Source organism: Rattus norvegicus, chromosome X, assembly GCF_036323735.1.
Source record: "Rattus norvegicus strain BN/NHsdMcwi chromosome X, GRCr8, whole genome shotgun sequence".
In the NCBI taxonomy this organism is placed as follows: domain Eukaryota; kingdom Metazoa; phylum Chordata; class Mammalia; order Rodentia; family Muridae; genus Rattus; species Rattus norvegicus.
Genome location: NC_086039.1, coordinates 153,150,213 through 153,173,530, shown reverse-complemented (window position 1 = coordinate 153,173,530; position 23,318 = coordinate 153,150,213). Strand labels below are relative to the sequence as shown.

The 23,318-nt window shown below is 38.0% G+C and overlaps 1 protein-coding gene across 4 annotated transcripts in view; it reads right to left on the bottom strand.

Moving 5' to 3' along the window:
- Aff2 (ALF transcription elongation factor 2) overlaps nt 1–23,318 on the bottom strand; it is a 504,502-nt gene that overhangs the window by 303,550 nt on the left and 177,634 nt on the right. For all 4 annotated transcript variants that reach the window (XM_006229539.4, NM_001427288.1, XM_017602424.2 and 1 more), the window contains exon 3: nt 22,305–23,165. In XM_006229539.4, coding sequence (XP_006229601.1) covers nt 22,305–23,165 — 861 coding nt within the window. The remainder of the gene's footprint in view (nt 1–22,304; nt 23,166–23,318) is intronic.

Below are 23,318 nucleotides of genomic sequence, written 5' to 3'. Positions count from 1 at the left end.
CAGAGCTTCTTAAAAACCAAAGTAAATCAAGGATTCTTTCCCCCTCTAACAAAGCTGAGATGTACTTAGCTTGGAGAATAGATGTAAGTTGGTCAGTAAATGAGTAACTAGCACAAGACTCAAGAACCACTACCTAGAATAGCTTGATGGTAATAGTTTTCGCTGTTACTTTCCCACTAGCTCACCAGGAATGCAGTTTAGTGTACACCACATAACCTCCTTTATCCTTGATTCTCCAGAAAATGTTTCCCTCTAATAGTGAAAACAGTAATTGTATGATTTGCAAGCTCTTATGTATCACTCACTCTTTTCTGACAGTCTGCAAATCCACAGTCCTTACCAATTGCTATTTATCCAAATCACCAGCATTTTGGATTTTCTCAAATAAAGGCAAGACAAAATCAACTCACTTCATTAGCAATTCAGGAAGTTTCATATAAGTGTATAATACAGTATTGAGTATTAACTTTTGGCACAACAAATCACAAGTATTTTGTTCTTTAAAAATAGATTCGTGTCTCTTTCTCATGTAAACAAGTATGCTTTGATAAATTAGCATATAGATCCTAATCTTACTGTATCATTAGGTTTGCTTAACCATCCACCCATACATCCACCTGTCCACCCTTTTTTCCATGAAACAAATACCTACTGGTTGCCTCATTTCTGGCAAGACCTTGCTGCTCTCCAGGTCTTGCATTTTGCGTCTTTCTCAGGAGCAGGCTGGTCTGACAATCTTTTATTTCTCTTGAAACCTGGGACACTAAGGTTCACATGACACTTGACGGGTACCATGGTAGCAGGAGGGGGTCGCATTCACACTTTCATTCAAAGGACTTTAGATGTCAAGAGGAAGCTTAGCCCACATGGTGTGTGTGCTAAAAGTGTATTCAAATAATTACGCATTTTATTTTGGAGAAAATAACTACAAAGCAATGAAAAGCTCAATAGAAAGGCTTTGTGTATATAATGAGTATTAATTCCACCACTTTTCTTAAAATTGGGTTTGCATATTTTTAAGCTTAGGAATCAACATGTTCACAGTATACAAAGCCAATCTGAATCACCTGTACAATGACCAACTGAATAAGTTGATTTTAAAGCTAACCACCCACTGCTGCCCTCCTTTAATTTCCACATCAAATGTCATGTTTATAAAGCTACCTACATCATCACTTTGTATAACAACTACAGTATGTGTCATCTGCTGCAACCCTGTTTTTATGTATGATTGTGCCAATACATATATGCATGTTTCTCTGTAAATATGTATGTTCCTATACAGATTTTAAAAATGTTATTTTCTTCTTTCAAATAGAGTTTCATGTTATCCAGGCTGGCCTTGAACTGCTGATCTTGCTGCCTCTACTATACTACTAGTGGGAGTAGATGGGGGACCACAAACCTTCAGCTGTCCATTAGTAAGTCAACATAAACCATGGGCAAGTCCATTTTAAGTCCATTAGCAGGTGTGCAGGAGAAGTATGAAAGGCCAACAGTCTCCAATGGGGAGACAGAAATAAGATAAGCAAGAATGTCTAGTTTTGTATCATTCTAATGGTCCTTCATGTGTACATTCTATGCATTTTGGATTTATTAAACGTTTATTTAAACATTTGGGCTTGTTTTTTGATGGTTGTAATCTAGGAATTCAGTGTGGGCTTATATTTCCTCAGCTAATATTTCTCTGAGCACTCATAATTTTACCATTTTGATGGTTTTTAAAATCCAAATTGATCTGTTGGCTAGGACAGCATGAAAAACAGCTCTCAACATTAGTCTAGCAATGTAGAAAATTCCTTTTCCTTGATGGAAATACATAAAAAATATGGTAGCTATTGAGAATAGAAAAATATGTTTGGTGTTTGACAATGTGACTAAATGATTCTTATTAATACATTCAGTGCCAAACTCACTGAGAGGTTACTGTTATCTATATTTTACATAGGTGAAAACAGAGTGTAAGAACTTGAGAAATGTGCCCAAAGCAAAAAACTAATGGAAATAAGTTGAGCTGCAACTATGACTCTGACTCTTTCCCTAATCCTTGTTCAAGAATTGTGTTAAGTATCAGTGCATGGATTCTCTCAAAAAACCATAGGCTATCTTCAGGAAGTCAAAAACATTGTTTGCATAGTTCCACTTATTCTAGAGAGAGGAGCTAAATAACTTATTAGCACCTTGAACTGTTCTGAGACTCTCTAAGTTTATAAAGGACCATGTCTTCTGCTAGTGCCTTGATACAGTTCAGTGAGGTTCAATACGTCCCTACAGACATCCTAGATCTACTGTCATCCTTTTCTTATGTCTGTATGCATTTCATGCTCTCATGGGCTCCACTGGCATTGAAACCCTGCTAATTTACCTTCCTTTGGTGGTGGTAGAGGTGGTAGTGGTGGTGGTATGTGCATTTCTCCCTGCGATACACAAATTTCTTTGTTTTTGGTTTTGTTGGTTTTGGGTTTTTTTTCTTTTGCTTTATGGAAATTTTATTGGAACTCTCTAACCATGCATTATATTTTTCTTTTCAACATCTTGTTCTGCAGCTTCCTTTGCCATTTTGGCTTGGATGCCAAAGAGCCTGGCATTGGCACAAACCATGTGAAGGCTGACAAAATCCTTAAAGTTCTTCTCTTCTGTGATCAGTCTGGCCTTTTCCTTTAATATACATCCGGAAGGGCATCACAGGTCCTGTTAGCTGGTTGGCCAATTTAAATTCTTCAGCACAACTTTCTCCCTTCTGTGGAGCAGAAGGCTTCTTGGGGTAGAGTATGAGCTTGGGGCAATACTCCTTCAGGCCCTGCACGTTGGCCTGTAGTGATTCAATGGATTTGTTTCGCCTCCTTGGGTCCACAGAGATGCCGATGGTGCGAGCCATTTTCTTGTGGATACCAGCCAACCTGAGTTCCTCTGGGCGGAAGCCCCTGTCATTCCGGCCTTGGTGTGGTATCTAACTGTAGGGCACCACACAATGGGCCTGATTGGACAAGACAAGGGGCAGTGTGGCGCGCTTTAACCTGCCGGGCCTTGCTTCTGTGGATCTTGTGTGCTGGCTGATTGAACCAAGTGTCCTGCTGTCAATCTTTGTGGAAGTGAGGCTTCGGGATCATGGCATTCCAGCTGGGTGCTATGGGTGCGTGGAGACTATAACTATTGTATTTTCAATATTATCTCTTATAGTCTAAAAATGTACATATAGTAGAAGCTTGGCAAAAGCCTACTGGTGTTGATTTGTTCTCTTATCAAGTTGTACTTAATAAAACTGCTTAGTATGAATATTACTGACCGCATTCCTCTCTCTGAAGTTCAAAGGATTCTCTAGTTATGAAAAACCCCAGATTAAGAAAGTCTTGTGCATATATGAGTCTTATATTTTTGCCTTGTTACTACACTTCCACATACCTATTTTCTTATGATTATTCTTTAATTATGATCATATATGTGATGACCATGAGATTCATTCAGTTACAAAACATTGTTAAGGAGAACTGAGAAGAAACCTCTGTAATTGAAATCAAAGAAAAATGATCATGTCTTTTAACATTTTTGAGCCCTAACAAAGTTTAGAACTGTATCGTACACATTTATGTGCTCAATATTAATAACTGGATGAATAATAGCTGGATCAACTTTTCCAGGAAATTACTTTTGTTGTTCACAATGGCCAAGAATAGGCTAGCTGTATTGCTTTCATTTTTAGCAATACTGAGTTCCTTAGAAATATGAGTGCTTTTTCAGAATTACAATGCTTATGGGTTTATAAACTAGTTTTGACTGGTATATATGTAAGGAAATAATCACCTGCTGAGCCATAATTGAAATCAGATGTCACATAAATGACACCCAGAATTTACAAATATGCCTCCTCCAGTGAACAGAAGTGACAAAGCATACAGTTGAATGTCCTATGGCCTGGGCTTTACACATTCAGGAAGGCAGGTAAGAAGAAAAAAGAGATAGACAAAGAGAGCATCAGCGATACACTAGTACAATTTTAATTGATTGGTCAGATGCATGGGGAGTAGGCCTCCCTTGCCATCAAGAATGCTTCAGTAGTACAGGATACCATAACCTGGGCTAAGATTCCATCCCATTTATCTGGAAAGTCATTCTCTCATTGGCTTTAAGAACTTCCAAATGCTACATAATGAATAATTAAAGGGAAATTGGAAATAAATAAGAGTCCTTTAAAGTTATGTTCACAAGGCATCTCTATCCCATTTAAAATTTAAGCCTAATTGTAATGTCCACTGCAGAGAAAGTTAATACTAATTATTGAAATAAATATGGTTTATAAATTAAATGGCTATGCAAAATCGGAACTGCAGAATAGTAGTAAAATCAGAATGGTTTTTTCTAGCTCTAGTATCATATCCTCTTGATTTATGAAGATGTAATTTTAGACACCTATTAGTTAAACCTTTTTAACTTGCACCATTTTGAGTTTACAATTGAATCGTCATTGAAAATAACACGAATCTCTCCCTAACGGTGAACAAGTATGGTCTCTGCCAGCTTTTGTATAGCTTTAAAGGTATGTGATTTTATGATTTATAAATATATTCATCTACCTATATAAATGGCATAATAAATCATTTTATAATTAAAAGTAATAAACAATATCCATATTTTTTCAGCATTTCTCCTCAATGCAATATGTCATTTAGTGTTCCAAAGTATTACTAAGTAAGGCATAAAAATACTGTCATAGGTTTGATGAACTCTGCTTCAGAAATTAACTATGGTTTACATAAACAAAGTCACAGCTCTTGCCCTCAACGTGCTTTCTTCCCCGTCTCTTCCTCTCCACATTTCTCTCTCTCTCTCTCTCTCTCTCTCTCTCTCTCTCTCTCTCTCTCTCCCTTCTCCCCCTCTTTCGCTGTCTCTCTGTCTCTGTCTGTCTCTGTCTGTCTCTGTCTCTGTCTCTCTCTCTTTCTTTCTGTCTCTCTCTTTCTCTCTCTCACGCACACAGGCATTCTCTCTCTGATGCTGGCCTCAGTCTTTTTATCATGTTACCCTTTAAATGGTAATTCCAAGAAATATCTGAAACAGGCAGAAGCTAGCTATGATTGTCTTTAGACTCTCAAATAGCCATAGGTCTAATTCAAAATACAGATGTGAGATATTTTCTTAAATTGCTAGATTCATGTTTCCAAGAATATACTAAGTAAAGATCTAACATCTATATATTCAAAGTGTGGAAAACCATCAAGTGTCATGACCTACTTATTTTTGAAGCACTTTATTTGAGGTCAAGGTCCTATCTGTGGCCTTGAAAGACCTTTCAGAACAAGTAATGTATAGATCAAAAGATTGAAAATGTATTGTTAATGAGCCAGTAAACTTGTGCCATTCTTCCTGTAGTAAGATCATTTAACTGCATAAATAGAACCATTGCTATTGCCAGTCTTGCCACCACTCCCAGCCCCCACTCAAGAGACAAAGATGACTCCATTTTCTAGACATAGTGCAATTTCAACTCTGTGTATTAATTGCATATAAACTGTTTTGTAAAGTGTTTACTTTTATCCCCTTTTAGCTAACTGCATGGATTTGGAAGTAGAGTTCTAAAGTTTTGATTGTACAATCCGTTGCCATAAATGGCTTTTAGTAAAACCTCCTATCTGGCCTCTGGATTCTCCATTGAAAAAAGTGACCCTTTCAACTTCCAAACTCTTCTGTTCTATAGTAATGAAATATAAGAAAATGTATAGGCATTAATGAGAGAATTTCAAGCACATGGAAGTGGATTAGCAAACTTTAGCAAATACATTATGATTAATTTCTCTATATTAGAAAAATCACAATTTCAACCCAAGAAACTGTAGACTCTAAAAATGTTAGACACTTAATTGTATTCTTTTTCCCCAGCTTCCACAACCAAAACTTCATTGACCTTACTAGAATTCAATGACCATAATCACGAAATATATCAAGCAATATGTGAGATAACAATTTATATGGTCGAATGAAATAACCCTATATTAACTCCAATTCCAAGGACATGGTTGATGTATCCCACAATTTTACATCAAGTGGGTTGAGGCTGAGTGCAATGGTACCAAAATTCTTCATTCTAAGTCTGTAACTCTTTCAGACAGCTTCAGTCTAAAGAAGAGAAAGGTAGGAAGAACAAAAGCAAAGGTCATAACTCTCACTACAACTGAAAGCCTTCATGCCTATGATTTTTTTCCAGAAATATCCAACATAATTTCTGATGTTTGTGAACTCCTATAAAATTATTCCGAGATAAGTTATTAGTTTCTAAGTATCAAATAAAAATGTCATTTGTGTGAAATAAATTCTTCATGGATGCAAAAGAATTAATCAAGATTTTTGCACATAGATTTACACAAGAAGTTCCATGTAACCATTAACATAACAATGTTTAAATCTATGATATCATGATGGTATGGTAATAAAAGAGATAAAAATAGAAACTTACCTACTTTATGAAGATCTGAGTTTCAAGAGAGCAATCTTATATAATGGTACTATTACATTGAACAACCTCAATATTATTTTATATCTCTTTTCTAGCTTGCTCTTAATAGCCAATCTAATTGGCTACTTGATGCAATTGAATCAACTTTAAAAGTCTATCTCAGAAATGCTTCTAGTTCAAATTGCTAGCATTCTGTCCTGGCATATTGCAACAGCTTACTCACCTCTTGTCTCTAGTCTTAGCAGCCTTCTGAGGCTTCTGACACCCTTTCTCCCATTCTCCTGCCATTTTCTTCCTAACATGACTTTTGTAAAGTCATCACTCACGAAGCTCCAATCTCATACCTCTAAATGGATTAAATTTTTGCCTTATTGCCAGGAACTGGCACAGCACTCTTGATTTTTTTCCAGCTATTTTCCCTCAGAACTCTTCCAAAATTGCTACATATTATGAATTCCAGCATCATCAGGCCCACTTTTAACTTGCTCTGAGTTTGAATCATGAAAATGTCACAAACTAGTTCAATACCTAACATACAGTTATTTGGAAAAGCCTTCTGAAATACCCCCAGACACTATTAGATATCCTCTCTGCTTCCACAGAAGATTAAACATCTTCATTCCCCACTTAACTCTGTATGATTCTTTTCCATCTTGCTTCTATATTTCCTGATTTAAACTATCAACAGAGAGAATTTATCAAATTAGGTTTCTAGTTTGTAGCATAGTGTCTGATATAAGTACTTAATAAATGTATTTCTCAATGAATGAAAAAGAATAAAGCATAAAATAAATATAGGGTTTTATAAAATAGTTATTGTTTAAGGAGTCTTTCTATAAGTATACATAATCCATGGTAATTGAAATGTGACATTGCACTTTATATTTGTTCTTGGACTAATTTTTCCTTAGAGCATTCAAAAGCCTGTCCTATTCTACACATAATCAAGATATGTTGTGGAGTCAGACTAAAGTCTCTTCTGCAAACCCATTTTACCTATTAACCTTGAGTGAGAAGGAAAGTTAGATTTTTCTATCTTACCAAGAATCTGCAGGCTATATTTATTCCAATAAACAAGTATAGCCACACAAAGGCCATTTGGATGCCTCAATTTCAGGAGAACATTCTTGCCAGTTTCTTGGGTAGGTTTGCATGGAAAGACTAGAACTGTACAGGTAAAAAAGAAAAGAGAAAAAGAAAGAAAAGAAGAAAAACAAAAGAAAGAGAAAAAAGAAAAAGAAAACCTCCCGAGTAAACTTACACGAAGTCCTGGGTGAATACAAAAAAATCTTGACACATGAAAATATCAAAAAAGAGTTGTACTTTCAACACAGCACCATCTCTTTACCCAGCTCCAGAATTATTTCTCACATGGTATTCCATCTGAACAGTGATCCCCGAAACTATGTGATACGGCAGTCAATACTAACCTCTTTCAATAAAATTGCAACACTTTTAAAGTTGTATTATGCCCCCCATTTGAAATAGTGATCTGCCATCATACCTTTAAGTCATAGGAAGCTGGGTATATATATGCAGTCCATTTCAGGTGGCTAAGATACACTTTTTATCAACACAGGCATTACTCAAATGCCTTAGATCAACTTCCCTTCATCCTTAAAGCCATTTAGTCAGATCTTTTCCTACCACTCTTTCATTCTATACCACCTAAGAACGTAGGGATTTTCTGAAGCAGCAATCCATCACTTTCCAGCATTCCTCTGTACTATAGGATTTAGTATTTATTTACAACTGATGAAAAAGTCACTGTCTCTACCTACCCTTGGTAAGCATATTTATCAACTCCATATACTAAATAGTTTGTGAGGTCAGTGTAGTGGAGAAGCTCCAGCATTTGAGAGACTATTATCCCCTGAAATTGCTTGTCGTTGGGTTCAGATTTTACTGGTCTTTCATCTGTACCTAGATTCATCGTAATAATATTGGGATTTCGGCCACAAAAGTCTTGGTTGTTAGCTGTGCTATTTGGACATACTGTTAAATTATCTCAGCAAAGTGACAGAAACTCTGAAATCCTATGTGTGAATCAAAACATGTCCTCTAACAAGTTGTATCATATGTTACTCATTTAAAAATATGGAAAATGCATGGCTTCTTAACATATTTGTAAATGAAAAACATGTGACTATAACCTGTTTGCATGAGGAAAACTATTCCTTTTGTATGCTCAACCAAGCCCAGACTTTTGAAATATAAACCCCAGGGGATTTTAAGTTAAGCTGAATTCAGCTCATTATATCCATGCTCTATATGCGCTAACAGAGAAGCTATTTTTAGAAGAGTAACCAATTGTGCATATATTACTCTACCGTCTTCTAAATGCCATAGAAGAAATAACACTTTGCACCTAGATTTCAGGTCCAGCATGATCACCTGTGTTGATCTCAACGGCTGTGTGATTTTAGTCAAATAAAACTTGGTTGCTTTGAGACTTGGTTCCTTCATACATGAAAAGGGGATAATGATAATTTTAGGTCCTGTTGGGAGCAGGTCAAGATGAAACATTGTATTACAAGGAATAGGCGTTGTTTCCCATATTGCAAACTCAATAATGTCAATCAAAGCATACTCCATTTTTAAAACAATGGTGAATTAAAGATTAATCACCTTTGCAGTAAATATAAATACTAAACACTCAGCACCCATGAAATTTTTTATAAGTCATCTCTAGAACCCTTTGTATTTATTATTTTAGTGGGATCAATATGGTTATTTACCTGCCAATTTTTCTTATTATTTAACACGGAATGAAGGCTATCCTTTTTTATGGCTATCTCAGCAAGTACTGAACTAATGAGTCCAGTGATAACAAGATGATTTGGTACACACATTACAAAGGCTTATCCTGTCACTTTATACTGAACCTGTTCAAATATGTTTTTTAGATATAATACAAAGCAGATATTCTCTGTCCTCCATTATTTTAGTGAATGGTAACAAAATGATTACAAGGCTATTTGATGATTCCACAGCTTAGTGCTTTTGAATGAAATGCACCATGTACCTATTATTAAAAGTTGAACGTTGCTCTAGGCTTAATTTCAAATTATAACCCAAATATACTCAGTTTACTCATATTTTCCCAGTATCAATAACTCCTAGATTATTGTAAAATGTGGTGATGAGGAGTGTAAAGAGTGATATGCTCCCATTCTGTCTCCATGTGGATAATCTTGGGAAACTGGAAGGGACTGGTTAAACTTACGTTAGAAACAAAATCGAGTTAGACTTACCTTGCAAGGAGAAATGCACCTTCAGTGAACTAGAGACATTCTGATCTCACCACGGAACCAGTCTAATCCTGTGTGACAGGAGGTCCAGAAATGAACCTCTCAAATTTGCAAACCAAGGCAATCCAGTAGATCCTGTATGCCAGCATAAGTCATTGATATTATGCTTTGTGACTATACCACATATTCCCTCATAGACATATTTGCTTTCCGTTGTCTCATAAAGATTTACTAAACTGAATAAATAGTGATCTTTTAAGTTTTATCATTAATAATGGTGATCACTTAAATTTGTATAACACACTAGAAGTTGTATTACAGAATGAGGATTAAATAGTCTTTTGGCTTATTTTCATTCACAAAAAATTACTAGCAATGACAACATATTTAAAAACAAAGGACACCAAGAATAATCTGTGGAAAGCAACTGTCCTTTAACTTTGAGAAATGAAAGGCTGATGTAGCTGACAGTTGTTCAGGGGGCTGCTGGATATATTTCCAAAGAAAATGTTGCATATAGGAAAACAGTAGGACTTGGAGAAACAAGAAAGGGAAAAATCAGGAAACCAAAATGGTGTCAATGCCAGTGTTTCTACATACCACTGTTGATTAGTTCTAATGGGCAAATGAAGGGAGGAATGAAATAAATGAGCAGCAAGCATACACACTAGAATAGGCTTTCCCGCTTTTTCTTGGCTAGAGCTTTAAGGCATCTCACAGAGGAAAAGCTGCAGTATTGAAAAGAAAAAAATATAATGTTCTTTCTTATAAGGGAGCGGAGAACACACATAGGTGACTCAGAACTTCCCGGTGGGATTCTAAGGAAAATTAGCTTGTTGTAAAATACACCATAAATTTAAATAGGTTTACATTACTTTCCCCTTCCCTTTCCTCCTCCAACCCCCTCCCATGCCTTTTACTCACCAATTGATGGTGTCTTTTGCTTTAACTGTTATTGCTAAATATATCCACATGTATGCATGTATATGCACAAATTCATAATACAACCTACTGTGTTCATATTTGTTGTTATTTATGTTCTCAAGGATTACCATATTATATTGGACAATGAATAAGAAGACTTGATGTGGCTTTTTAGAGTTCTCTAATTAACCATTAAGTCAGAGAAACTGAAATGTCTAGTGGATAATTGTATTCTGACTGATTGCCACACTACCTATACATTCAACATAAAGAGTATTGTTTATTGTTGTTCTGACTGTTGTTTAGCCCTATCTCACCTTGGTCCTACAAACTGTTAGTTGTAGACAAACATGTCTTTCCCTAGAATATGTTTAGAATTTTTTATTGTCTTCCAGTTTTCTATGTGTCATCCCCTCTATCTACTAATGATATGCATATATATGACTTGACATACAGATTTGTAATTTGATTTAGCATTCAAGATCAAGTTCAAAATCTTTCTTTCAATCATTGTCTGTAAAACTTTGACTAGCTATTTCTATATACCAGTGATTTATAGAGCAATCCAACTATTTTAGGAAAGGTGCCGGCCTTCTCACCTCAGAACCCCTTTCCTCTTTACTTAAACGAAATAGTAAGAGTCCTCTTCTTGCATCAGTGACCTCACAAGAAATGCAGGCTATCCTTTGCTATCCTGTTCAAGTGCTCTGGTGGACTGGCTTCATTTAACTTCAGAAAACACTAAAATTAGGCAAAGCCAGAAATGATGTGTTTAGGAAAATGACTGTGAATATCATTAAGACTAGACAAGTTAGAATGTTTCATTCAAAATCTTTAAAAAAGCACAACTGTATGAGGACAAAATATTCTGTATTCTACACATGTGTAGAAACTTTTTTCTCATGTCTTGAATGTGTACGACCATACAGAGTGTGTCTATTCTTTTTTTGTAAGATTTATATTAGGCCACTTATAGCTGAAGCTGAATCCTTCTTTACTTCCCTAAGAATTAAATACACATCCAGTGAAAACACAGAAGATGTATTGCAGACACATCTAAACCAACATTGGAGAGATTCCAGCATTCTCTATAATAGTCACAGAAGGGATAAAAGTTTACCATTAACATCATGGTAACTAAAAATAAGTATTCTTACATGTTCATGTACAAGGCATAAAAATAAAAGGCATAATCATGAATGTGAACAAAATTTTTCAGCTAGGTGACAAAACTTCACAATCATTATCTATAAGTCCCATTAAACTTTTGTACAAAGTTCCTAGTTGTTAGGCAATTGGAGTCATCAGCAACCTTAATAAAAGCAAACAGAAGTTTGTGTAGCAAATTAGGATGATGTCACTCTATATGTTAGTGCTATGCTCGCAAATGTTTTTTAAGATACTCAGCATGAGATACTGGATTTCCCATATGTAAACAACACCAATAAGAAATTGAAATTGGACACAAGGAAGCAGAATTTCTCTAGGACCGGGCACGTTCTGTGTTTACCGGAAGTCCCACACCCTCGGATCCCGGCCCTCAGCAGCTCTCTGCTCCCAGAACCGGTGAGAGAGAGACCCAACCGCCTGGTCAGGTGGGCACTCCTGAGGCTGCAGAGCGGAAGAGACCACCAACACTGCTCACCCCTGCCCACATCCCTGGCCCAAGAGGAAACTGTATAAGGCCTCTGGGCTCCCTTGGGGGAGGGCCCAGGAGCAGCAGGACACCTGCCAGAGACACCGCCGGAACCTGAAAGAAACAGACCGGATAAACAGTTCTCTGCACCCAAATCCCGTGGGAGGGAGAGCTAAACCTTCAGAGAGGCAGACAAGCCTGGGAAACCAGAAGAGACTGCTCCCTGCACACACATCTCGGACGCCAGAGGAAAAAGCCAAAGACCATCTGGAACCCTGGTGCACTGAAGCTCCCGGAAGGGGCGGCACAGGTCTTCCTGGTTGCTGCCGCTGCAGAGAGCCCCTGGGCAGCACCCCACGAGCGAACCTGAGCCTCGGGACCACAGGTAAGACCAAATTTTCTGCTGCAAGAAAGCTGCCTGGTGAACTCAAGACACAGGCCCACAGGAACAGCTGAAGACCTGTAGAGAAGAAAAACTACACGCCCGAAAGCAGAACACTCTGTCCCCATAACTGACTGAAAGAGAGGAAAACAGGTCTATAGCACTCCTGACACACAGGCTTATAGGACAGTCTAGCCACTGTTAGAAATAGCAGAACAAAGTAACACTAGAGATAATCTGATGGCGAGAGGCAAGCGCAGGAACCCAAGCAACAGAAACCAAGACTACATGCCATCATCGGAGCCCAATTCTCCCACCAAAACAAACATGGAATATCCAAACACACCAGAAAAGCAAGATCTAGTTTCAAAATCATATTTGATCATGATGCTGGAGGACTTCAAGAAAGACATGAACACACTTAGGGAAACACAGGAAAACATTAATAAACAAGTAGAAGCCTACAGAGAAGAATCGCAAAAATCCCTGAAAGAATTCCAGGAAAACACAATCAAACAGTTGAAGGAATTAAAAATGGAAATAGAAGCAATCAAGAAAGAACACTTGGAAACAACCCTGGATATAGAAATCCAAAAGAAGAGACAAGGAGCTGTAAATACAACCTTCACCAACAGAATACAAGAGATGGAAGAGAGAATCTCAGGAGCAGAAGATTCCATAGAAATCATTGACTCAACTGTCAAAGATAATGTAAAGCGGAAAAAGCTACTGGTCCAAAACATACAGGAAATCCAGGACTCAATGAGAAGATCAAACCTAAGGATAATAGGTATAGAAGAGAGTGAAGACTCCCAGCTCAAAGGACCAGTAAATATCTTCAACAAAATCATAGAAGAAAACTTCCCTAACCTAAAAAAAGAGATACCCATAGGCATACAAGATGCCTACAGAACTCCAAATAGATTGGACCAGAAAAGAAACACCTCCCGTCACATAATTGTCAAAACACCAAACGCACAAAATAAAGAAAGAATATTAAAAGCAGTAAGGGAAAAAGGTCAAGTAACATATAAAGGGAGACCTATCAGAATCACACCAGACTTCTCGCCAGAAACTATGAAGGCCAGAAGATCCTGGACTGATGTCATACAGACCCTAAGAGAACACAAATGCCAGCCCAGGTTACTGTATCCAGCAAAACTCTCAATTAACACAGATGGAGAAACCAAGATATTCCATGACAAAACCAAATTTACACAATATCTTTCTACAAATCCAGCACTACAAAGGATAATAAATGGTAAAGCCCAACATAAGGAGGCAAGCTATACCCTAGAAGAAGCAAGAAACTAATCGTCTTGGGAACAAAACAAAGAGAATGAAAGCACACAAACATAACCTCACATCCAAATATGAATATAATGGGAAGCAATAATCACTATTCCTTAATATCTCTCAATATCAATGGCCTCAACTCCCCAATAAAAAGACATAGATTAACAAACTGGATACGCAACGAGGACCCTGCATTCTGCTGCCTACAGGAAACACACCTCAGAGACAAAGACAGACACTACCTCAGAGTGAAAGGCTGGAAAACAACTTTCCAAGCAAATGGTCAGAAGAAGCAAGCTGGAGTAGCCATTCTAATATCAAATAAAATCAATTTCCAACTAAAAGTCATCAAAAAAGATAAGGAAGGACACTTCATATTCATCAAAGGAAAAATCCACCAAGATGAACTCTCAATCCTAAATATCTATGCCCCAAATACAAGGGCACCTACATACGTAAAAGAAACCTTACTAAAGTTCAAAACACACATTGCACCTCACACAATAATAGTGGGAGATTTCAACACCCCACTCTCATCAATGGACAGATCATGGAAACAGAAATTAAACAGTGATGTTGACAGACTAAGAGAAGTCATGAGCCAAATGGACTTAACGGATATTTATAGAACATTCTATCCTAAAGCAAAAGGATATACCTTCTTCTAAGGTCCTCATGGTACTTTCTCCAAAATTGACCATATAATTGGTCAAAAAACGGGCCTCAACAGGTACAGAAAGATAGAAATAATCCCATGCGTGCTATCGGACCACCACGGCCTAAAACTGGTCTTCAATAACAATAAGGGAAGAATGCCCACATATACGTGGAAATTGAACAATGCTCTACTCAATGAAAACCTGGTCAAGGAAGAAATAAAGAAAGAAATTAAAAACTTTTTAGAATTTAATGAAAATGAAGGTACAACATACCCAAACTTATGGGACACAATGAAAGCTGTGCTAAGAGGAAAACTCATTGTGCTGAGTGCCTGCAGAAAGAAACAAGAAAGAGCATATGTCAGCAGCTTGACAGCACACCTAAAAGCTCTAGAACAAAAAGAAGCAAATACACCCAGGAGGAGTAGAAGGCAGGAAATAATCAAACTCAGAGCTGAAATCAACCAAGTAGAAACAAAAAGGACTATAGAAAGAATCAACAGAACCAAAAGTTGGTTCTTTGAGAAAATCAACAAGATAGATAAACCCTTAGCCAGACTAACAAGAGGACACAGAGAGTGCGTCCAAATTAACAAAATCAGAAATGAAAAGGGAGACATAACTACAGATTCAGAGGAAATTCAAAAAATCATCAGATCTTACTATAAAAACCTATATTCAACAAAATTTGAAAATCTTCAGGAAATGGACAATTTCCTAGACAGATACCAGGTATCGAAGTTAAATCAGGAACAGATAAACCAGTTAAACAACCCCATAACTCCTAAGGAAATAGAAGCAGTCATTAAAGGTCTCCAAAACAAAAAGAGCCCAGGTCCAGACGGGTTTAGTGCAGAATTCTATCAAACCTTCATAGAAGACCTCATACCAATATTATCCAAACTATTCCACAAAATTGAAACAGATGGAGCACTACCGAATTCCTTCTACGAAGCCACAATTACTCTTATACCTAAACCACACAAAGACACAACAAAGAAAGAGAACTTCAGACCAATTTCCCTTATGAATATCGACGCAAAAATACTCAATAAAATTCTGGCAAACCGAATTCAAGAGCACATCAAAACAATCATTCACCATGGTCAAGTAGGCTTCATCCCAGGCATGCAGGGATGGTTTAATATACGGAAAACCATCAACGTGATCCATTATATAAACAAACTGAAAGAACAGAACCACATGATCATTTCATTAGATGCTGAGAAAGCATTTGACAAAATTCAACACCCCTTCATGATAAAAGTCCTGGAAAGAATAGGAATTCAAGGCCCATACCTAAACATAGTAAAAGCCATATACAGCAAACCAGTTGCTAACATTAAACTAAATGGAGAGAAACTTGAAGCAATCCCACTAAAATCAGGGACTAGACAAGGCTGCCCACTCTCTCCCTACTTATTCAATATAGTTCTTGAAGTTCTAGCCAGAGCAATCAGACAACAAAAGGAGATCAAGAGGATACAGATCGGAAAAGAAGAGATCAAAATATCACTATTTGCAGACGACATGATAGTATATTTAAGTGATCCCCAAAGTTCCACCAGAGAACTACTAAAGCTGATAAACAACTTCAGCAAAGTGGCTGGGTATAAAATTAACTCAAATAAATCAGTTGCCTTCCTCTATACAAAAGAGAAACAAGCCGAGAAAGAAATTAGGGAAACGACACCCTTCATAATAGACCCAAATAATATGAAGTACCTCGGTGTGACTTTAACCAAGCAAGTAAAAGATCTGTACAATAAGAACTTCAAGACACTGAGGAAAGAAATTGAAGAAGACCTCAGAAGATGGAAAGATCTCCCATGCTCATGGATTGGCAGGATTAATATAGTAAAAGTGGCCATTTTACCAAAAGCAATCTACAGATTCAATGCAATCCCCATCAAAATACCAATCCAATTCTTCAAAGAGTTAGACAGAACAATTTGCAAATTCATCTGGAATAACAAAAAACCCAGGATAGCTAAAGCTATCCTCAACAATAAAAGGACTTCAGGGGGAATCACTATCCCTGAACTCAAGCAGTATTACAGAGCAATAGTGATAAAAACTGCATGGTATTGGTACAGAGACAGACAGATAGACCAATGGAATAGAATTGAAGACCCAGAAATGAACCCACACACCTATGGTCACTTGATTTTTGACAAAGGAGCCAAAACCATCCAATGGAAAAAAGATAGCATTTTCAGCAAATGGTGCTGGTTCAACTGGAGGGCAACATGTAGAAGAATGCAGATCGATCCATCCTTATCACCCTGTACAAAGCTTAAGTCCAAGTGGATCAAGGACCTCCACATCAAACCAGACACACTCAAACTAATAGAAGAAAAACTAGGGAAGCATCTGGAACACATGGGCACTGGAAAAAATTTCCTGAACAAAACACCAATGGCTTATGCTCTAAGATCAAGAATCGACAAATGGGATCTCATAAAACTGCAAAGCTTCTGTAAGGCAAAGGACACTGTGGTTAGGACAAAATGGCAACCAACAGATTGGGAAAAGATCTTTACCAATCCTACAACAGATAGAGGCCTTATATCCAAAATATACAAAGAACTCAAGAAGTTAGACCGCAGGGAAACAAATAACCCTATTAAAAAATGGGGTTCAGAGCTAAACAAAGAATTCACAGCTGAGGAATGCCGAATGGCTGAGAAACACCTAAAGAAATGTTCAACATCTTTAGTCATAAGGGAAATGCAAATCAAAACAACCCTGAGATTTCACCTCACACCAGTGCGATTGGCTAAGATCAAAAACTCAGGTGACAGCAGATGCTGGCGAGGATGTGGAGAAAGAGGAACACTCCTCCATTGTTGGTGGGATTGCAGACTGGTAAAACCATTCTGGAAATCAGTCTGGAGGTTCCTCAGAAAATTGGACATTGAACTGCCTGAGGATCCAGCTATACCTCTCTTGGGCATATACCCAAAAGATGCCTCAACATATAAAAGAGACACGTGCTCCACTATGTTCATCGCAGCCTTATTTATAATAGCCAGAAAATGGAAAGAACCCAGATGCCCTTCAACAGAGGAATGGATACAGAAAATGTGGTACATCTACACAATGGAATATTACTCAGCTATCAAAAACAACGAGTTTATGAAATTCGTAGGCAAATGGTTGGAACTGGAAAATATCATCCTGATTGAGCTAACCCAATCACAGAAAGACATACATGGTATGCACTCATTGATAAGTGGCTATTAGCCCAAATGCTTGAATTACCCTAGATCCCTAGAACAAACGAAACTCAAGACGGATGATCAAAATGTGAATGCTTCACTCCTTCTTTAAATGAGGAAAAAGAATACCCTTGGCAGGGAAGGGAGAGGCAAAGATTAAAACAGAGACTGAAGGAACACCCATTCAGAGCCTGCCCCACATGTGGCCCATACATATACAGCCACCCAATTAGACAAGATGGATGAAGCAAAGAAGTGCAGACCGACAGGAGCCGGATGTAGATCGCTCCTGAGAGACACAGCCAGAATACAGCAAATACAGAGGCGAATGCCAGCAGCAAACCACTGAACTGAGAATAGGTCCCCTATTGAAGGAATCAGAGAAAGAACTGGAAGAGCTTGAAGGGGCTCAAGACCCCAAAAGTACAACAATGCCAAGCAACCAGAGCTTCCAGGGACTAAGCCACTACCTAAAGACTATACATGGACTGACCCTGGACTCTGACCCCATAGGTAGCAATGAATATCCTAGTAAGAGCACCAGTGGAAGGGGAAGCCCTGGGTCCTGCTAAGACTGAACCCCCAGTGAACTAGTCTATGGGGGGAGGGCGGCAATGGGGGGAGGGTTGGGAGGGGAACACCCATAAGGAAGGGGAGGGGGGAGGGGCATGTTTGCCCGGAAACCGGGAAAGGGAATAACACTCGAAATGTATATAAGAAATACTCAAGTTAATAAAAAAGAAAAAGAAAAAAAAATAAATTGAATACCAGAGCCTGACAAATACAGAGTCAGGTGCTCACAGCCAACCATTGACCTGAGATCAGGGTCCCTAATGAAGGAGTTAGAGAAAGGACTGAAGGAGCTGAAGGGGTTTGCAACCCCATAGGAAGAACAACAATATCAACCAACCAGACCCCCCCGGGAGTTCCCAGAGACTAAACCATCAGACAAAGAGTACACATGGAGGGAGCTATGGATCCAGCCACATATGTAACAGAGGATGGCCTTGTCAAGCATCAGTGAAAGGAGAGGCCCTTGGCCCTGTGAAGGCTCAGTGCCCCCGTGTAGGGGAATGCCAGAGTGGGGAGATAGGAGAGAGTGGGTGGGTAGGTGGAGGAACACTCTCATAGAGGCAGGAGGAATAGGGAAGGGCTAGGGGGACTCCACAGGGGATATTGGAAAGGGGAGAACATCTGAAGTGTAAGTAAAGAAAATATCCAATAAAAGGGGAGGGGGGGAATCGACTGAAATTGCAACAAAATCCAAGCTATCCAAATGAGCATTTTCATCATAATGCAAAATGTAAAATAAGATGGAAAATACAATAAAACTAAACCTTTGGAACAGAATCATGTATAAAGGTCTATTTATTAACAATTTCATTTTAAGAAAACATAATTTGCAAATGACTTTGAGTTTCTCTTGGGTATAAATAAAGGCTTTACTATTTTCAGTTGCACTTTCTAGAAAATTCTTCTGTAGCCAACTATATAGTACATTGCTCTTCTTTGTTGGCATAAAATGTTAATAAATTTTTAACATGGTGTTTTTATCATTTGCTTAAATGTTAAGCCCCAATTGGACAGCTGACCTTTGCCATAAAGTTGGTTGTACATTTTGTCTTCTTACTGTAATATAGAAATTTTAAGAAATGAAGAATGGCTTCTTGAATGAGAAATAACCTTTTTCCCAATAAGTATAGGCCTAAATTAACATGAACACACACAAACACACACACACACATACACATACAAACACACACACAAATGCATATCAGGTTTAAAAAAATAATTTTAACTGATGGATATGTGAAGATTATCATGTCTGATTGTTTGTATGTGTCTGAGTTTCAGTGGTATGAGTGGTATCATCTAATTTTCCCTGCTCCTTAACCAGGCCAAATAAACTTCACTAAAGTGTCAGGTCCTGTCTCTAGAGCCAGGGAAAGAACTGCAAATGCTTAGATAAATACTGAAACTGCTCTGTAGATAAGTGTTCGGAGGAATAATTCAAAGTAATACTGGAAGCCATCAAAAATAGCTGTGCTGACAGGGACCCAGAACCAGTGGCCGAAATTCTGGTGTCATGAGCTAGAGCTGAATTCTAAAGCTAAGTGCTTTGAAAAAGTCCATCAATATTTAATAGGGTGAATTTTCAGAATTGGTCAGAATTTTAGCCACATTAATTCCATTAGGTTCAAAGCTCCATAATGCACTACCATGTCTATATTCATGTGCAAATTTCAACCTACAGCCTTCAAAGTTGTCTGTTGGGCTGTCTAAGGTCTCAATTTCTTTCCTCCTAATTTTGGTTCAATTACCTCTCAAATCTGTTTATTCCCTTAGCTTTAGGGCCCTAAGCTTCACTCTTCCTTCATCTGAAATCCTTTGAGACCTCTATTTCAAAATAAACACCCTCTTCACTCATCTCCTATCATGACTTTATTAACAGCTGACAAAGTTACACCAGAGTCCATTTGAACCATCACTAAGGCTGCATGAATATGACTGCTCCTTGGACAATCATATCCAGAGATGATACCAGCTCACTCAGAAAATGTACCTCTTGTAGCATTGAGGAAGAACCATGAAGTTATCTTTGTGTCTGGATCAGCTATTTTGTGTATATATAAGAGTGAAGTGTACAATGGAATGGATACCACTGGATGGGTGACCTGTCACTCTGTTAATGAGTTATGGAGCAGCCGAGCAGACTGCTTTATGGAGAAGCACTACTTGTAGGTCTGTGCTGAGTGATGCCACCGCAATATAAGGAGAGAACAGTAGTAGATACTAAGACAAGAGAAGGTTCAAAGGATATTTCAATTTCCTATTATTGTCCTCTTCCTTCAAAGCATGTCCATATTTAGTTCTTTTATATTAAAACCCAATATTAAGACATGCTGAAGAAATTAAAATTAAGATTCCTTGATGACTACATAAGAATATAACAGAGTAAGAAAGAGGCAGAAAAATTACAATTAAGTATTGCTGAAGACGTATTTTCTACCAAACAATTCCTTTAGTACCAGAAAGGAAAAGTCAAGTCAAAGCGTGAAGAGACTTAGACATGGAACTAAAACCACTGGAGATTGTTATGATAGTAATGACAATCCATTGAAGAATCCAAATAAGGGACTGGCATGTATGAAGAGAGGACTGTTTGGAGGAGGAGTGCGACAGGAGGAAGAGGCTCAGTTAGGAAAGGTTCCAGCAATCCACAGACAAAGGCACTGGGTATAGAGAACTGGAGCCAGATCACAGAAATATGGAGGTACAAGTTTGACAAGACTTTATGAATAATAATACAAAAATAAAAGTACCTCGATATGAGACAATATCAAAGCATAAGGTCCACAAAATACAACCATATGCCCTAGACCGCTCTTTCATTGTGTTTGTATCATTCACCAAAGTCATCATCAACATATCTACTGAGAATGAGGAGAAGATGAGAAGTTAAAATATGAAGTATGAGCTTATTGGCACTGACTCAGAATATCTAACAATTCAGACTGTTAGCCTATAACTTTCAATGATTGAGAAAGATAATGTGTTTTTTCCCTCTGTGTTTTTTCAAGCTTCTAGTGACCAGTCACAGAAATCTGACCCAAAGGCCATGGCTTCTTAAAAACCATGTGCTTGAAGTGGCAGCGAGCAGCTGTTTACATGAGATCATCTCAGGGGCAGCCTTATCTATTTCCTCCACTCAGGGCCCATAAGGCCTATCATAATCATTACCTATTTGTTTGCAAGAGGTGATGGTACCCCTAGACTTCTCATTTACAGGTAATGGTTCTTGAGTTAGACAAAGTATTAGTCATTTTAAGCATGGTAAAACTTGGTTGGATATAGCAAGGATAGAGGTAATTATGAAAAGGGCTATGTTGACATCTGTGGAAGAAAGTGGCACCATAAAGAAACTGGGAGATATGGAAGATATTATCAATACCTTGACAAATAATGCTCCTTTCAACAGACTCACACGACATGAAAGAAGTATTTAAAATGCCTTGTCATGCTAGGCCCTGAGTATTATGGTGTGTGCTTGTACTTGGAACATTTGGTAGGTTAAGGTGGAAGGATCAGGAATTTAAGGTCAGTTTTTATTTCTTTGTGAATTTTATACCAGCCTTTGCTATGTGAGGTCTTGTTTCAAAGAAAACATATTAATGCATTCATTCTAGAAAATGCGTTCATGTTGTACATAATTTTATTACAAGATAATTTTCTTAAATCATTCTTTAACTACCCCATTTCATTCACTCAACTCAACCATGCATTTCTTCATTACAAATTATGGAGACCTAACTGAACTTACAGAGTGTTACCTATTTGGGTCACAAGTTACCATAAAGTAAGAATGAAATTCACCTTGAAGACATCTATGCACACAGCTCAGTAAGATAAACGAATAGGTAACAAGTAGTTGATAATGGAGAATAGAAAACCCAACCATAAAATAAAAGAAAATGTTAAAAATTACTTACTTCACTTGTTTGCAGGATTGTGAACTTTGGCAGTTTGTTCTTTGTACTGGCTGCACTGGGTTTCCCATCCAACAGTGATCCAAAAGAGAGGTTTCCAAAACTGTTCTCAAATTCAATGGAAGGCTTCAGTGTCGGAGAGATGTCAGTTGCCTGGTCCTGCCCATCCATGGGCCTTACATATGCAGTTGGTTTTTGTTGTCCCATGCTTGTTTTGCAGTAAAGCCCTGGTGGGAAGGTTGGGACTGAAAGGCCACTGCTGGGAGCTAATAAAGATGAGGCAACTAGGGGAGACCCAGGAGCTTGGACTGTAAATTCTGATTCTTCTGGTGAATTAGACTGAAAGATTTCTTTGAAAGCATCTTCTCCACCTGAATTAGGGTTATTATCTTCCTTTGCAGATGGGTTAGATTTTTCAGCTGTACCAATTTGAGGTTGCTCAGCTGGGTAGACAAAGAAGTCTTCCAGGCGGGTTTGAGGTGGGTCTTGTGTGGATGTCTGTATCTTGTTTGGTTGACTGCTAGCCTGGCATGCTTGTCCAGGGCTAGTGTTATGATTATCTCGTGGCCACTCAGATTTTGATTTTCTGTTGCTGTTTATTAGCGTGGAATTGAGTATCACGACTGAAGGTGGAGGCATTGGTACTGAGGAGTGGGTATTCTCCTGGTGAGATGGGATCATCCGATTCTTTTGTTCTGGATACAAGCTTGCTTCACTTTTGCTGATGGGAGTTTGGGGCACCGAATTCTTTGGGATGCCCACCAGATGATTCTGGCTGGAATGGTTAGAGAGCAGATCCTTCATTTCATCATAACTTCCAAGAGTGTTCTGGACTCGGTTGGCAAGGGCGTCCCCTTTGTTTGTCTAAAGTAACAAAAAGATAGGGGTGGGAGGAGAGAAAAATTAATATGTGTCTGCTACCTAACATTAACACTTCAAATAGATGCCATATATAGTCCAGTAAACAAAGCTCTTTAAAATTGCCATACTATCACATAATTTCATACTTTGTGAACT